Genomic DNA, 17052 nt, shown 5'->3' with positions numbered 1-17052 from the left:
GTTTGCAGTTCAAAAGCAACTGCTGGGGCTTGGGGGCTTGAACACGAAAGACCCTGAGAACTGGTTGGAACAGTGAAATGGACCCAATTGCCTTTAACATCAAGCTGAGTGAAACACAAATGATAAAGAAATTAAAGATTTGCTTTAAATCTAAAACTGAATAGATCTAAAAGCCTTTAATGGGGATTCATTTTAAAATCCCGTTTAGCAATCCAAGGTATTTTTTGTAACATAGGTGTCAGTTTTAGTAATTATTAAGTGTGTGCAGCTCTCACTGAATCCAGTCAGAAATAAAGAAAACAGAACTGCCAATGTTTGGTCTGCTCTCATGTACAAAATATTTTTATATCTTCTAATCCACTTCTGTCCTAAACAAAACTGCCTTTACTACTGCATAACATGTTGTAGCCTGAAAATAACCTACAGCGGTGTTATTACTAGATGTGCCCAGAACACGGTATATTTAAACTCTGGTGGTTCGATACCAGTCTGCCGTGTTAGCCAATTGACAAAAGAGAATTCAGGCAGAGGAAAATCCTATTGATCTTTTCTACTAGTGCATAATAGCAAGAGAGTTGATGTCACAAGAACTCAATTAATTTTCCTCATTTTTATGAGCTGGTAAATTTGTTCCTACTCACCTTAATATTTATAACTGTAGTATTACCTGATAGGAGAAACAATGTGCTAGTCAAGACTTTCCTCTTTTCACTGCCCATAATCTACACCTAAGGACTCTAAGCATACTTGATTTTATATATACTCAAGTATAAATATTTTATGTAATACTTTTACTATAATTTATACTACTATGAAGAGTGGCTTATTTTGAGGCTTTGATACTAGATATTTTATATCCACACCTTTCCATAGCTATCCAAATTTTGATCCTGATAATCTTTAGATCTGTTATTTGTGATTTGGAAATGCTTATTCCCAAATAAGGTCTGCAAGGCTGAGCCCAGAGTTTCAAACTATCCATGTGAAATAGGTCATTATTGATATTTTTAAATGCAGTTTTAGGTAGGTGATATATTTTCCTTGGTATCTTAAAATCAGGCAAGCTGATTTAGAGCTGTATCTGATCAACAAAGAAAACAATTTATTCAAGTATGTTCTGCTCATGGTTTATCATTTGTATGATTAATTATTGATTAAGGTAGTGGGAATAAGGTAGTGTATTTTTTTTTCTCATACTCCTCCTTGAAGGAAATGCAGAATGGGAGCTATTAGCTCTAATGACTCTTAAATGTTTCAAAACCATCTTGAACAATCGCCAAGGGGCAGAAATGATAATATTTGCTAAAGGAACCTAGGGCTTAATTGAATTATCTATTTTCTTATCCAAAGGACTTTGAAGTATCATTGCTAAGAGACAATGTATTGTTCTTCTCAACACAGTTACTCAGCACTGATGAGAGAAAGGAGGGACTACATTTACTCTTCCCAAAACTAATTTTAGCCTCAGATGTTAGCCTCAGAGAAAGACAGCTTGGTTGCCCATGTTGCTTCTTATTTTGGGAACCCTTGTCATTTGATCACAGAGAAGAGCATCAAATCATGACAATTTATGAACCAGATATTCAGTCAACCTGAATTGGAACAGGTCTACAAAAAGAGATAAATCAATGAAGATTCACAAATGAGCATCAGCTGACAAGAGGCTCTCGAAGACAAGACCACAACTTCATCAGGCACGTTGAACAGAGAAGCCTTAAAAAGCAACACATCTAAAAGGACCCACAGTAGCATGAATCAAATGAACTAACCAATTTTATTTCAATCCAGAAATGTACAAACCATGAACCCCCACAAGCACTTTTGCACCTTGTTAATTTTAATGGGTACTCCCACATTTGGAGTCTTGGGGTGATAGGTGAGCTGCCTGACCAATGCATATTCATATCAAGGACAGGCACAGAGAGGTGATGGGAGATGGCAACAATAGAGTTACTTTTAACAAACTGTCCTAGTGAACTGGACTGAATTGTTTCCAGGACAGCCTTGATTCAGACTTCGGCGATTCTTTAGGATGCAACAATGAAGCGCCAGGGTCTGGCCTTGTGTGACAAAGTAACAGCTCCAAATTGACAAAGTGCTACATTCGAAAAGTCACTGCCATGGAAGCGGCTGGATGCTTTAGCTCTCGCTAGAATGCTGTTCATGTCTCACTTTCTAAGAGGCAGCCATGGTTATACTGTCTCATCATATCCATACTTGGTTTTATTTGTTATGTTTTATGATGAAAAGCTTCCCAAGTATGGTTTCTTCTTTTGTTCTTCCTAGCAGTGTAAAGTATGGCTATCCTGCCCTGCTCTCTTTTTTCTTCTCTCTCATGCTTGATCCAAGTTCTTAAATTGGTTGGATTCTCCATCAATTCCACGATTTTATGCCTTTTTTTTTTTTTTAATGCATACAATGTGTCTTTGTTCCTGAAATATCTACTCTTTCATCTGTTCTGGTGCTGTAATGCTGCTGTGCTATGGTGGTGCCTGAAAAGAACATGTAAAGAAGAAACAGTTAACATATGAAGTCCAGTATATTTTTTTTCTGATATATTTCTTATATAATATATATGAAAAAGTTATTTGTGCAATAACTGTTGCTTTTCACATTTCTTTGTTTAGTACTTTTTTTATCTTTCAGCCTCCTGATCCTGCAGCATTGCAGTAAAGCAATATAAGAGTAAAAGAAAATAAAAAAATGTTGTGAGGGAATTGGAATATAGAAAAAAAAGTCAAGTGTTTTAAATTATCGTACACATTCACAACAGGAAACAGTATGCACAAATCCTGAGGTCCTGAGCAGTCAAGAGAAAGAATTTTGTGCTGATAAAAATGCAAATGTTTACAGATAGGCCTCTTTCCTAAGGGAGGGGTGGATGACTTCAGGATGAATTGGGTGATAGTGTTTTGTTTCACAAGGTCATTACTAGGCTGCATGGGTGGATGATAGAGCAATTTGGTCATTGTGACACCTACAAGATAAGCAAGAGTTCAATTGTTCACTTATCTAGATGGCTGGCTGGTTTTTTAGGCAACAAATTGATCTATTATGAGGCAGGATACTGGAATCATCACAAGATGCAGCCTCCATGGCCAAACAGGAACTGGGCAGGGCCCAAGACAGGAGCACACTGGTCAGGAATCTTCTCCAGGGTGTTTTGTAGCTGGTGTGGAGAATATTTGGCTCTGCAAGCCTGGTGGAAACTTTGGATACTCATCTCTCCGTGCTTACACACAAATATTCTCCCAACTTCTCACACTTTCTCCATGCTCTCCAGTTTCATCCAATTTAATTAATTGACTGAGTTTGAACAAAACCAGAACTAGCAGGATAGTCAAGAAACCAGTTTCAAAATGAAATAAATTTCAGCTGTATGCACGAGCTACAAAAAAGTCCATTTTCTACTGTTTCTTCCCAGGTCAAGCCCATCATGTGATTTTGCCAAAAGACCTTTAGTTCATAGGGAATGGTGAGGTGGTCACTCAGGCCTTGGCTGCCTTATTGATTTTTGACCAAATAGTGTAGTGATCCGAATACTCCAATTCATGCTCTTTATGTTAAAAGCCTCATAGCAAGTGTATCAGATTCAGGCAAGCCACTGAAATTTTCTGTGGCACATTTTCTGGCTCTTTTAAAATGTATGATACTTCTGCCATTAAGAGTGTTGGTCACAGAATGAGTTATTGTCACTGATTTGTCAAGTCTGGCTTTTCCAATTTGTCTGCAAACCACACTGAATTTTCCTGAAATGGTAATGTTTCCTCAAAAGTTAAATGAAAGATCTCCAGAAATATTCCTTTGTGCATCTTGGTTTTGCTTGCTCTATACAACTGGTGACCTACATTACATGGAATGTTTTCTGTTGGTCAATTACATGTTCTAACCTTTAGAAATAGGAGGAGTGCCTGTTTTCTCATAAAAATCATGAAGAGTGTTGTAGCTCGAGGATTAATTTGGGAAACATTTTTGAATCCTCAGGGACAAGATTCTGTAGAGCTAGAAGAAATTTATTCTTACTTTAGACGTGTTGCATGTTTTTATTATATCAGAGGAACATTAAATCGTAACTATTTTGTGCCTTGAAAAATCTTTCCACTTAGAGAATTCTAACACAACAGTATTTAAAAAAATTGATGTTGATATGTATCTCTCCCACCTTTGCTTTCTTCCTGTGAACAAAATAGGATATTATTCCCATTTCATAGACAAAGAACTGAAGCACAACCTACCTACTTTCCCTGAAGACAAAAGGAAGCAGGTACAGACATGTACCCAAACTGCAATGCGTTAAACACATCACCTCCTTCTTAGCTGTACCCAAGCTAGTTTTATCTGCCTGAGAGATAGGAGATATGACAGAACCACGCAGAACACCGCAGACAGTCTTATGAAGAAATACAATTTCCAATTGCCTGGGGAAGCCTTGCTGAGCTACAGCGATCAGTGCAGAGGAGGTTGCTGAACTGCAGACAGAATGTAAGAGAATTTGTTTTATATCTGTGCAGATAGTTTTATATTCTCCTTCTGGGAAGAAATGCAAGAAATCTCCTCAACAGAACAGTCTACAGGATTGCTTACCTCACTATTTTGATTTTTCAATTGACCTCTAGATATGGAGAGGTAAGGTAGTATTTTTAGCAACATCCAAAATGGGCAGGAGCCAATTACTGCTCACAGTCTCTTTTGATTGCCCCTCTCTAACGAGAAGAAAAATGTAACAGGCACTCAGGTAAGAAAGAAAGAGACAATGAAGCTCAGGCAAGCCATGATAATAATGTAGTTAGGATGATTTATTTATTTGCCAGTCTTTGTGGGCTGCTTCGTGCTGACTTCATCCTGTTGCTTTAACCCTCTAGGCTCTGAGCTGTCTTGGGTCTGCAACAGTAGTGATATATGAGCTTCTCTATTCCATTTTTTTTGCGGCACTGGCTCTGGTAGCAGAAGGATTTGAACAGTAACAAAGGAGAAGCAGGGTATTTATTGCAGGCTCAAAGGACCTGACAGCCTGTGGCACAGCTGGTCCATCATTCCAGCGAGATGCCCAACAGAGGGGTGTGTAGGATGTCAAAATAAGGCACGAAAAACACCACAAAGGGGTTATAGAATTATGTATGGTCTATGGATGGGGATTTTTCACTGGGGGGTGTGATCTACTGCATCGAAAAAGAACTGAAATCAGGGTCTTCTATTTCCAGTTTCATTCCCAGCGCTGTTACTGACACCCAGCGTACCCCCGGACAGCTCACTTGGGCTCAGCCGTTCACAGCCCCATTTATATGTCTCTCTCCAATCGAAGAGCCTTCGGCTGGAGACAGAGACGCTGAACACCTGCGGCCCCCACGCCTTCCCCGGCCTCCTGCGAGAGCTGCCAGGGCTCCCCGGGAAGCGCGCACGCCTGATGGGAGGCTGGACGCGCTGCTCCCCGGTCCTCACCACGGGCAGCGAGCCACACGCTCGTCCCTGCCGATCCGGACCTCGGCGGCCCCGCGCAAAAGGGGACCCGACACCTCCGGCAGCAGCGCGCCCCGGGGCGCCCGATCCATCTCCTCGGACGCAGCGGAGCCCCGCCCGGGCCCGCCGTGCTCCCGCGCCCGCTGGCGAGAAGCCACCAACGCGCCGCTGAGGCCCCCGCGGCTCCCACGGGGAGCTCAGCGCCGCCCGGCTGCCCTCGGGACAGGGAAGGCCGTGAGGCGACGCCGCCCAAGGCCTCCGCGGACCCGGCACGGCGAGCCCGCGCCCCCCGGGGCAGGGCAGGGCAGGGCAGCACCGCGCCCCGCCGGACCGTTAGGGCGGCCCCGCGAGGTCACGCCTCCTCTCACGACGCCCCCACCGCCCCCGGGACGGCCCCGGCCCCGCAGACGGACTCCCGCCCGCCCCTCTCCTGAGGGATCGCAGCCTCTCCCGCCGCCGGGGGATCCCCGCCCCCGCCCTGAGGCAGTCCCCGACCCCGCCGGCAGCGGCCCCGGCACCCACGGGCGGGGGGAGTCCCGGGGACGCGCTGCTTCGCCCCGCCCCACGGGAGCTGCTCGTGGCAAAGTCACCGACCCCCGGAGCCCGCCGGGCTCCATCAAACGCCGCGGCCCCGCCCACCGACGTCATGGAAACAAGCGCGTCAGCCTCCCGCCCGCCAGTGGCAGCAGTGGGGGGGCGGGGCGAGGCGCGGGGCCCCGCCCCCGCAGGCGCCGTGCCTATCGCGGCCCCTCCTGCTCCTCCCCCATTGAAGACGCCGCACGTCGGGACCCCCCTTCCCCGGCCGCGCGAGGAGCCCTGTCACGTGACCGGCGCTCCGCAGGCGGCGAGGGGGTCGGCGGGGACCGGCGGCTGCGGCGCCGGGAGGGGAGGGGGGCGGTGGGAGCGAACAAGTGAGTGACCGCGGCGGGCGGGCAGGGTGGGCGGAGGAGGGAGGCGGGCGGATCGCTGCGCTCCGCTCCGCCCTGCCCGGTGGCGCCCGGCTCCTGTAGCGGTTGCTCTGCGGCGCTGGGGCTCGGCGGCGCGCTTGGCGCTGCCCGGTGCCTGCGGGGGGAAGGAGGCGGGAGGGCCCCGGGGAGCGGCGGCGGTGGCGGCGGCGGTGGCGGCGGCGGGAGCGCCCGCCAGGAAGGCGAATCGCTGGTTCCTGCCGGTGAGGCGACGGGGGCGGGGCAGGCGTCCGCGCCCCCCCTCCTTCCTCCTCCTCCCCCGGCGCTCCCCGCGCCGGTGCCCTCTCCTTCCCTCCCCAATTCGGTCGCCGCTTTTCCCCCGCCCCCTCTCCCGTCCTCCTTCCTCCCTTCCCCCGCGGCCGCAGGGCGGGGGCGGCGCGGCAGGGCCGACGGGCCGTGGGTAGAGCGGGGAGTGCGGGGACCTTGTGCGCTTCGGCGAGCGAGCGGCGGCAGGTTCACGGGCGCCTCGTCCTGGCCTGCGGCTGGGCGGCGAGGTCGGCCCCGCGACGCCGAGGTAAGCACGGCGGCGGCGTCTCGGAGCGGATCTCCTCCCGGCTGGGGTGAGCAGCGGCGCGGCGGCAGGTGCAGCATTGCTCCGCTTCGCTCCCCCCGCGGGGCTGCGGGCCATGGCTGGGCTCGCCCGGAGAGGCAGCGGGCGGCGCGGTTGGAGCAGCGGGGCGGCCGCAGCAGCGGAGAGGCTGGCGGGGCTGGGTGCCCCGCTCCCCGTTTTTCGCCGGTTTTCCCCGCAGGTAACCGGAGCGCGTACCTGGCCGCCGCCGTTCAGCCAGGGCGCGGCGTGACCTTGAGGGCAGTGGATGCGGGGCTGAGGGTCGGCGGGAGTGCAGCCGCCGGGAGCGGCGCCGCCACACCGTCGCGGACCCCGCGGCCGGGCAGGGCCGGCACGCCGCGGCCCCGCAGCCCCCGGCGGGCGGGCGCGCACACGCCGCGGATTAAGGTGGTGCTCAGCCCTCGCCGCCCGCCGGGTTAAGTAGCCGGGATTAGCCTGCTGCGGCTGCACGACACCGACATCCCGGGCGCCTCTCCGCCGCCCCGCGGGGGCTGGGAGCCCGGCACCCGCGCAGCCTCCCCCGCCGCCGCCTCCTCCTCCTCCCTCTCCCGCCCGCCGCGCCCCCGGGGCGGTGTTTTCGGCCGCGGCTGGGTCGGCCGCGGGTCTCCGTCGGAGCGGGCGGGCTGTTTTGATTTATCGATGGCTGGCCGGGCTGCTCATTGACAGGCGGGGAAGGGATGCGGCGCCTCTTGCGCCGCGGGTGAGCGTGGACCCGCGCGGGGCCGCCCCGCGATGGAAAGCGCCTCGAACGGCAGCGGCGGTGTCATCCTCGTCCCCGGTGCGGGGAACCTATGGATGTAGCACCACGTGAGTTTGGGAGCCGGTCGAAGCCTCCACTGGGGGATGGCTGGCCGGCCACTGCCAGGCGCGGGAGGGAGCGCTCGCCGCTCACGGTGGAGCGGAACGGGGCGGTGGGTGGACTGGTGTCCGCTCCGCCGCCTGCCCGGGCTTCCCGCCGAGTCCCTCGGACTGTCGAAAAAACGCGGAGGTCGGAAGGATTTAGGATTTCGGGAGGAAGGTCTCCTGGAAAGCCGACGGGTAGAGAGAGCTGGTCGCGTGGTCTTCAGCAGCGTTTCTGGCAGCGATCTAAATTCTTATTGATCTTTAAATGTGTGTTGTTGCCTTTTTTTTTTTTTTTCCTGTTTCACGTTTTAGACTCTATGAGAAGGGAAGGGGGGAGAGAAATATACACAGTAACAACATTCCGGAGGCTTTTTTTTTTTTGGGGTAATTTGAAGATCCACGCCACAGAAATCCTTAAAATACCTGTTATAAACAGCATTCTGGCATTTGTAACTTCAAGTGCTGAGGTTTTCTTCTCGGGGTCTGTTTAAAAGAAACTAGTGTTAATAACTTATTCTGTGTCTTAAACCGTCACTCTAAGCATGTGTTTGCACTGGTATCTGACTTAATAGTATTTTATGGATGACTAGCTAGATGAATATTCAAAGTGTGTCCCTTAACGTGTCTCTTCTCGGAAGCGAGTTCCAAGCCAAATGTGAAACATCTCTTGCATCATTAGCGATTGGCAATTTTGACTTGCTGGGGGGAGAAGCAGAGAATGCTTCTGGAAAACCACTGCATGTCCAAAGGCTGCTGCATCTTTAAAACACCCGTGGGTCCTAATGAATTTGGGTTGAAATAGTGTCTTTAGGTGTCTGAAAAGATCTTGGCTAGGTAACTTGCCAACTCTTGGTTGATAATACAATGTATTCAAAAGGTGGTAACTGTAGCTATAGGCAGTGCCTTTTTTTTTTTTTTCCTGTTTGATGGAGCTTTTCAAGGATTTGTTCCAAACACCACAAATCGTGAATTCCAACAGAAGTAAACTTCTGTATCTTTAAACTATTGGCTCTTTTGGCAGGAATAGCTTCCAATGTACTAGGACTTTAATACTTATGGCATAATGAATGGAAACTCTCTCGGTGTCAGTGGAAAAACCGGTCACTGAATTCACTAAGGAAAAAAACTCGTGTACTTAAATGTGAAATTTTCAGTCTGTAACAACTTCGTTTGGTCGTATGGTGTATTGCTGTTTTTTCAGTTTGTTGTGATAACCCACCCAGGTTGGGTTATCTGAAGAAAATGAGGATCCTGTGTTGTGTACAGACACTTGCAGTTTTTCCCAGTCAATATTGCTATCTTTGCTGAATTGCAACATTATTACTTCAGTTCATTCAAAGAAAAATGCTACTTGTGATGTGGGTAACTAAAACGATAAAAGTGAAAACTAAATTTAAAGGATGTTGTGGCTGTGCTCTGTATCTGCACACATACAGTGACTCACTATTGCATGTTAAGCAGACGTGTTTGGGAACTTAAAGCAGAAAACAGACCAGTGCCACATTAGCCCTGGGTGTACTGTGTATTGGTATCTTACAAAGTTGTGTTACACACAGATAACGATACAAGCAAAGGATCCCCATTTGTGTCGTATACAATCAGCTAATCTGTGAGTGATGCTACCAATTAAAATTCTCTTCAGTCTAACCTTAGAATCTCATTTAGGAAGTGACTGTTTGTGGACCACAACATAGAGAACTTCTGTCAGCTGTTAAAATTGACAACCTCTAAACCATGTTGTGGAAGCTTAACAGGAAGCTGAGAGACTTGTAAATGTTCTGCAACTCCTTCATGAAGGTCTAGTAATTACTTATTTTTCTTCTTTTACTGTTTGAGTTCATTCAGAAAAGAAGTGTATGATGAACTGGAGACAGTCAAAAGGTGAAGATATTAAGAAGGAAGAAACATAAGTTGGATCTACTCGAAGCCACCTCAAAACTGGATGCTTTGGAAGAATTAACTTTGCCAACATTTAAGATTTTAGATCTGGGGACTTAATATTAACTGACAAGTTCAAAATGGATGTGGCAAAGCAATCAATAACATACCATAGCAAGCAGGCCTCCCTTGACATAAGGGTGGACAAGATAACCTAAAGTATCTTCTAACTCAAATTTCTTCCGTTAAGGTAGACTAAATATTAATGGCACTGAGAATTCTTTACCACTGAAATGTGACCTCAGTGATGTCTTTAAGCATTTAAACTGTTTATTTTAATATACGTTATCTTATATTTTAAGAGGAAATAACATTAGTGCAACAAGCATGCACATTTTGCTCAGAGTTCAAGTCAGGTTTCAGTTGGCAAAATTTAATATAATGCAGAATAAAGAACAGCCATGATTAGCCCAGTGCTAATGTAAATATCTTTCAAGAAATAAGTAATACTGCTTGAGCCTATGGCAGATTTTGTTATAGAAACACATGCTTACTTTCTTCCATAAGGCTCAATAAAATAGCAATAATATTCTTATATTTGTATTCTTTAGTATTCTCAACTTGTCTTAAAATAAATAATAATAATAAAACTTGTTAAAAGCTGCTGTTCAGGAGATAATGATCTTTGTAGAGTGTTTTAATTAAAAATTAGATAAAATCTAGAGGTTGCTATGTTGTGTCTAAAAAGCTAAGATTAACTCTGTCTACTGGCTTGCTCTAGTGTGTGCAACAGTCTCAAGTAGGTTTATTTTTTTATTCAAACCTATCAAATTTTCTCTTGAAGGTGTCATTTTTATTTCTCCTTACAATGTCAACTGATTGAAGAACAGGGAGTGCAGCGGACATGGGGTGATACTGTTGCCTGTTTGAAAAAGAAAAGGGAACCTATGATGATTTGTGTAGAGGATGGATATTTCTCAAAAGTATTAAGAATGACTAATCTAACTCAAAATGTCTTGTCTTCAGATTTGTATTTATTCACTTTTAAATAACTTGCTAGCATTTGTTTTCCCCTAGCTTTGGCTTCAAATAGTTGATAAGGCCATGCTCACTAACTGCACAGCAGAGTGATGAAAAATGAGGAAGGAAGGATTCTTTTGTTCGTGAAGCCCCCTCAAAAATGTATATCCATGTGTAAAAACTAAAAATGTGTTCAGCATCTCCAAAATAGGGCAGTTCCCTAGGAAAAATGGAAGCAATGATAATAAGCAGTATAGAAGGAGGATTTCCGGGAGGTAACGTACGGTGAAATCAACAGGCAAAATATTAGACTATCCCATCTTGGAACAGTCGCACCTTTTCACACCAACTGTAACTTCAACACCAGAACATGGTATCATCCAGTTTGTCTTTCATTTCTAAAGTTTCAGGCTTTCAAATATAGTTTCTAAAAATGAGTTTCTAGTTGTCATGACAGTTTTCACTTAATATGAACAGTACATTTGAGGGATTTGCCTGTTCAGGCTATCCATATTCCAGTAAACATTATGAAAGAGTTTAAGATTTATAAGTGGCAGCAGAAATCAAAGTGCCAGTTGACAGCAGGAGGTGTTTAATTTTGGTGACTTGCAAAGTAGGCATGAGGCTTTCTAAGTCGGTACTTCAAAGGTATGGTGGGAGAAGAAATGTAAAGAAAATGTAGGAGGTATTTTAAACCAAACCAAAACAAAAAAGCCAGAAATAGCTCTGAAAATAAATCCAAATTCTTTTTGTCCAGTAAGAGATAAGATGTAAAATGCTGTTACAAGACAGACAAATAGCATCTGCCTTGCTGTTGGAGAGGAATGGACTGAGGAAGAGGGTACATCCTCCCCTTTATGCTGTTTGCAACTGCACTGTGCTGTTGAGTGCATGGATGCATTCTGAGGATGACAGAGTTTTGACAGATCTTTTGTGCTGGTCATTAAGTCTGGTGGGTTTTGCCACTTAAAACATGACCAGCCTCAGCACTAGGAGTAACATTGGCTTATTGCTGGTTATTTTCTGATATTGCTTTGGAGGAGAGAGGAAGGTAAGTTCCCACATGGCCTCTTACGTACAGTGAAATTCAGTGGTCTGCATGTCTCAGGTTTGGTTTTGTTTTGTTTTTTTTTTAATATTGTTTACGAGCTGGATATGAGCACAGGAAACACCATGTTCTTAAAACACACTTCTGCGGAGCCTATCACTTGTAATCTGCTACCCTTACTTGTGCCCTTATATTCACAGAAAGATAAGGTGGCAGCAGGGAATACAACACTATTGCGTTCTGACCACTTGGTGTACAGTGTCTGTTCTGCAAGGAGGAGGCCTGGGATGTACTGTACTCTGCATAGTCGATAGCGACAAACCCCATCTCAAGGCAGAAAGGATGATTCAACCACTCTTGATTAAAGCAACTATCTAACTTCCTGGGATGCAAACCAAGGTTCACAGTGGTGCGCCCTTTCTCTGCTTGTCTTATGTCTTCAGTGAAACTCCAACTTCGGTATTAATTTTAAGATTTTGAATCTGAGATTATCTTATCACCTTTACAATGCATGCAGCAGTGGAAGAAAAAAATCCAAGTGTTTTTTTCTGGAATATTACAGATGTGCCCTTCCATAGAGATCACACAACTTTTTTTGCACTTGTTACTTGACAAGTGGCTGGCAGCTTGTCCACATGGCTCTTCTGTGGCTATGCAAATACAAGGATTGTTGCTTGCGGTGTGTACTTTTAACTTCCTGGACTACTGTATCTCTACTGAAATCAAGACATCTTGGGTCTTACATGATAACAGATTTCTTAAAAAAAAATAGAGTAAAAATAAATATATTGCTGTATGATACAATAAACAGAATCTGAAAATCAGCTCAGTATATCTGTCTGGATTTCAAGCAAATAAACAACTGATAGCTCCATATGAGGAAAGGAGGAAGAAGGGACATTAGCTGTGTTTGATGGAGTTTTTCCACCATAGAAAGAGATGCCATAGTGTTATGATCTTTGTTGAAATAAGGAGCTTAGCCACGAGCAGCAAGGAAGTCTTGTACCTACTGCAAGCTTTTTAGGAGTACTTTTAGAATATTATTAAAAGTTCAGAGGATGGTCACTGTGACTCTCCCAAAGCCTGGAAAACATTTAGGTTTGTATGGTAGGTGTTTCAAGAGACAGGAGTCTTAAGTCCTGATCAGAAGACTTGCTCATTGCTTCCATTAATATAAGATGTTTGATTGCTTTTTTTTTTTAATATTCTCAAGTTATGGCACACTTGTATTATGGCCTTATAAAGCTGCTGTGTTGATCAGCACAATCAGAGAGACTGTGAGGATGGTGAGACACCTTCATTTGTACTTGCCTATTTGGCCTGTCAGCATGAGTGAAAAGTTTCGTGGAGTGGCTGAGGTGGCCTGGTAGCTACTTTCATTTCCAGCCTGTCCTGGGCTGCTCAGTAACTTCCTCCTCTGTGGCATCTCTGCTCCTTTACATCTACTCACTGCACTGGTAGATGATTTGTGTTGCACAATCTTCATGCAGAGACTGGCCTTTCCAAGGCGAGAGGCAAGGCTTGCGTGAGGGAAGCAGCACGTGTCTTCGGACTCGTGGTGTGGGAATGTTCCTCTTGCTCAGTCATCACGTGAAACCATTCCCTAGAGAGTATTAACCTTTTCATGTAGAAGAACTTGAAGTTTTTCTGACAGAAGAACTTGAAGTAATTCTGACAATATATTTGAGAGCTGTTTGAGCGTCAGCGTTCACGTCAGTGTTCAACAAATGACTTCAGAAAAGATTATTTGGATCTATCCATTAAGATTTTTGCACTAAGTAAAATATTAAAGAATATTAAAACACATTAGCTGTATGCCTAGGTGGTTTCTGCTACTGCAGTGAAGGAAATGAAAAAGTGTGTGTCATATCATGCATTCAGACTTGCTTTCTGAGATTTTTACTTGGAAGAGACTGAGGAAATATTAACAAGAAATGGGTAGAAAAGATTATGGGTATGGTTAGCCCTTAAATTACCTGAGAAAGGGTGGTATTTTTAAACCTCTTCTGGCTATTTAGGTAGAGACTAAAGCAGAATCTTAATATGCATATTGAGCAGGAGTTTTTTCACTTCTATCTAGTGCTATCACTGTTGATGCTACACTTTAAATTGCTTTACATGGCCTGCCAGTTTTTCTTTGCTCAGGAATGAAGCTGGTGCAAAACTTAATGAAGCCTATGGAATACAGTATAAATAATACTTAAATTAGAGCAGTGTCTATCAGCCCCACTCTGGTGAGTTTGTATGGAACATTAAGTGATTTAAACTGGCTGGCAGGATCTGTGGCAGATGGCTTTCAAATGCACATAGTTGAGACTGACATTTTGGGGAGCATAGGGAAGGTGCTCTAACCACTAGCACAACTGCTTTACTTCTGCTTTATTAACAACTCAAATAATTTCAGCCTGTGTTCCCTTCACCTCTGAAATCCATGTAACTAACAGTGACAACGATTTTCACATTCTTCAATGAGCTTGCTTTGCATAGTGAAATGTCTTAATATCTTCACGAAGTCTGATTTCAGACGTTTTGGTAACAGGTTGATCTGGCTCTGGTGACTGCAGATCTAGTGGTTTGTTTCTAAGCTAGAGCCTGTATTTGTAAAACAAGTTGAAAGAGATTTCATAATAAAGCACTACATTATCTAGGACTTGAGAAAAGCATAGTCTCTTACCTTTTAATTTTTTTTTGTTTTGTGTGTGTGTTAGTTGGTTTCTATTAGTGGAGGCAGACATAGTGGAGCTATCTTTCAGATGGAGATGGCTTGTCATGGTGTATATTAGGTTACAGGGACCTTTTGAAAGAGCTTTAGTACAAACATGCACTTTCAAAAATGAAATTCCAGTATATAAAGCAGTGGTACATACAAAGGATATCATCTGTTTGCGAGTGAACAATTCACATGTGGCTTTCTTTTTTCCTTGTTGATCCTAGTGTTTCTGGGCACTGGAGAGCAGCACCTCAAACTGTATTACCAAAACTGTTCAGAAAAGCTTGTCTTGGTTATGCAAAGTCTGACACCCTAAAGCTGTGGTGTGAACTTTAGCTACCCCAAAGCATAGGAAATCAGTTTACCACATGGCAAAATAAAAGCAGTGGATGCTTGAGGGGAATACTTCATATTTTCTGGGAAGATACTGTAGTAACATTTTTGGTAAGTGGACTGCTTACTCCAAAACTGAAATGCTGAATTTGCTTAGGCTCAAAAATATATGTTCTCATTCTACTGTCAAATCTAAAGCTAGAGAAGTGAATATAGAGGATAAGGCTATGTATACGAATCACAGCATCATTTTGGTTGGAAGAGACCCTCAAAATCATCAGGTCCAGCCATTGACCTAACACTGGCACTAAACCATGTCCCTAAGAATCTCATCTATGCGTCTTTTAAACACCTCCAGGGTTGTTGACTCCACTGCTTCCCTAGGCAGCCTGTTCCAATGCCTGACAACACTTTCCGTGAAGAAATTTTTCCTAATATCCAATCTAAACCTCCTCTGGCACATCTTTAGGCCATTTCCTCTTGTCCTGTCACTTGTTATTGGGAAAAGACCCACCTCACTACAACTTCTTTTCAGGTAGTTGTAGAGGGTGATAAGATATCCCCTCAGCCTCCTTTTTTCCAGGCTACACAGCCCCAGTTCCCTCAGCTGCTCCTCATAAGACTCGTACTCCAGACCCTTCACCAGCTTCATTGCCCCCTGAATGTCCTTCATTGCCTCCCTCAATGTCCTCTAGCCCCTCAATGTCTTTCTTGTAGTTAGGGGCAAATATAACCATGGGCAACATGCTTTGAACTGGACAGAGTAAATACAAGTTACTTTGAGACACAGATAATAAAACAGGCCTGTTTTACTGGCAGCTCCTGATGGCAGCTGCCAAAGAACCCTCTTGTGCATTTCTGAGCCAGCAAAGTGAAATTACTCCAGAAGGGCTTTTCACTGCAACAGTTGGGAGTACCTGGAAATGGCAATGTGTGGCCAGTGTTGGGCTGTGGTGCTGGAGCTGTGGGTGGTCTGGATCCCTGGGGCTGAGGGCAAACGGAGAAGCTGGGGTTGCCTGTTGCCAGTCCACCTGCAGTGGGACTGGAGGAAGAGGTCAGTAGGAAAGGTGTTGCCATCCTCCTGGCTAGAGGAGCCTCAGTCAGCAATGGGGGTTCTCCTGTGCTGGTGAGGTCTAGCCCATGCTGGGCTGATTTAGCAAGAGCATGGCCAGCTAGTTGTTGCCCTCCATCATGCTTGTGAGGCCACATCCAAAATGTTGTCCTGTTTTGCTCCTCTTCTGACAGAGAGAAGCCAGCAGAGGGTCACTAAGCTGTTTAAGGGCCATCCTGTGATGTGTGGGTAGAGGCTGGGCAAGGTGGCTTTACTTAGCTTGGGAGAGAGAAGGTTAAAGAGGGACTCTGGTGATGGTCTTCAGTGGGGCTGCACAGAGGAGGTGCAGCCAGGCTCTTCTTTTTCCCAGGGTGGACATGGGGGTGAGGAGAAAAGCTTTCATGATTGACTTGAGCTGGTGAGGCCTGTGCAGTACTGGAATGGGCTTATCCCCATCACCTGTGTGACCTTCAAGAGGAAGTGGCGCTGTTGCCAGTGTCTTCCTTGTCACCAATTCTCATCTGAGGCTGTCCTCTAACTTCAGATGAACGTCCGTGCTGGTGCTGGTCAGGGCACAGGACTGGACCTCCTGGCAGTAGCGTAGGTTTGGATCATCCTACACTAACTGTGAAACCACATCCTTCCTCTTGTGTGTGCCTGCTCTGCCATGGTAGTGCAGCTGCTTGATGTGTGAGTTCAGCCCACCTGACTGCGCTTAGTTTCAGCAGAGCAATCCTGACCACTTCTATAAACATCTTAAAAACTGAAACTAGTCACTCTGGGCCCTTTTCTGTTGTTGAAGAGACACAAGTATGTCTAAGGTGAGATTCATGTGACTATTTTAGATTGTGTCCTAGGTATCTAAATTTAATCTTTTGGCAGAGAAGTTATAATTCATCCACTGCCTATTCAAAACAAAACAAAACCAAAACAAACCTAAAGTACCTACGTTAGATATAGATGTTACCTATTTGGTCAGGTGAATCTTGCATGTGATGGGAGGAGTGTGAACTTTAAACCTGTGGAATGCAAACAGACTTCAGATCAGACCTGCAGGTGGTGAGAGGAGAAAAGGGATGGGGAAGAGCGCAACTTCAGCATTGGCTTCTAAAAATGTTCTTGCATCTGCTGCATGCTGTCTGTTACTAACCACTGAAGTACTCAACTCAGGGACTGATA

The 17052-nt window shown here is 45.6% G+C and overlaps 2 protein-coding genes across 9 annotated transcripts in view; both read left to right on the top strand.

The window, feature by feature from the left end:
• Nucleotides 1-5124: 5124 nt before the first annotated feature.
• LOC135578490 (collagen alpha-1(III) chain-like) lies at nucleotides 5125-7410 on the top strand. The gene is made up of 2 exons (XM_065051890.1): nucleotides 5125-6368; nucleotides 6468-7410. Exons 1-2 carry the CDS (start codon nucleotides 5125-5127, stop codon nucleotides 7408-7410), a joined length of 2187 nt encoding a protein of 728 aa, XP_064907962.1.
• ATP2B1 (ATPase plasma membrane Ca2+ transporting 1) overlaps nucleotides 6245-17052 on the top strand; it is a 65642-nt gene continuing 54834 nt past the window's right edge. For 3 of the 8 annotated variants that reach the window (XM_065042325.1, XM_065042283.1, XM_065042348.1), the window contains exon 1: nucleotides 6777-6936. The gene's annotated coding sequence lies outside the window, so the exon portion shown is untranslated. Of the gene's footprint in view, nucleotides 6369-6423; nucleotides 6626-6776; nucleotides 6937-7579; nucleotides 7798-17052 lie in introns of those variants that run through there. The other 5 variants (XM_065042332.1, XM_065042293.1, XM_065042306.1 and 2 more) reach the window with 4 other exon arrangements.

The sequence above is a fragment of the Columba livia genome, chromosome 1, assembly GCF_036013475.1.
Source record: "Columba livia isolate bColLiv1 breed racing homer chromosome 1, bColLiv1.pat.W.v2, whole genome shotgun sequence".
NCBI lineage: Eukaryota > Metazoa > Chordata > Aves > Columbiformes > Columbidae > Columba > Columba livia.
This window is presented reverse-complemented; position numbering and strand designations above follow the sequence as displayed.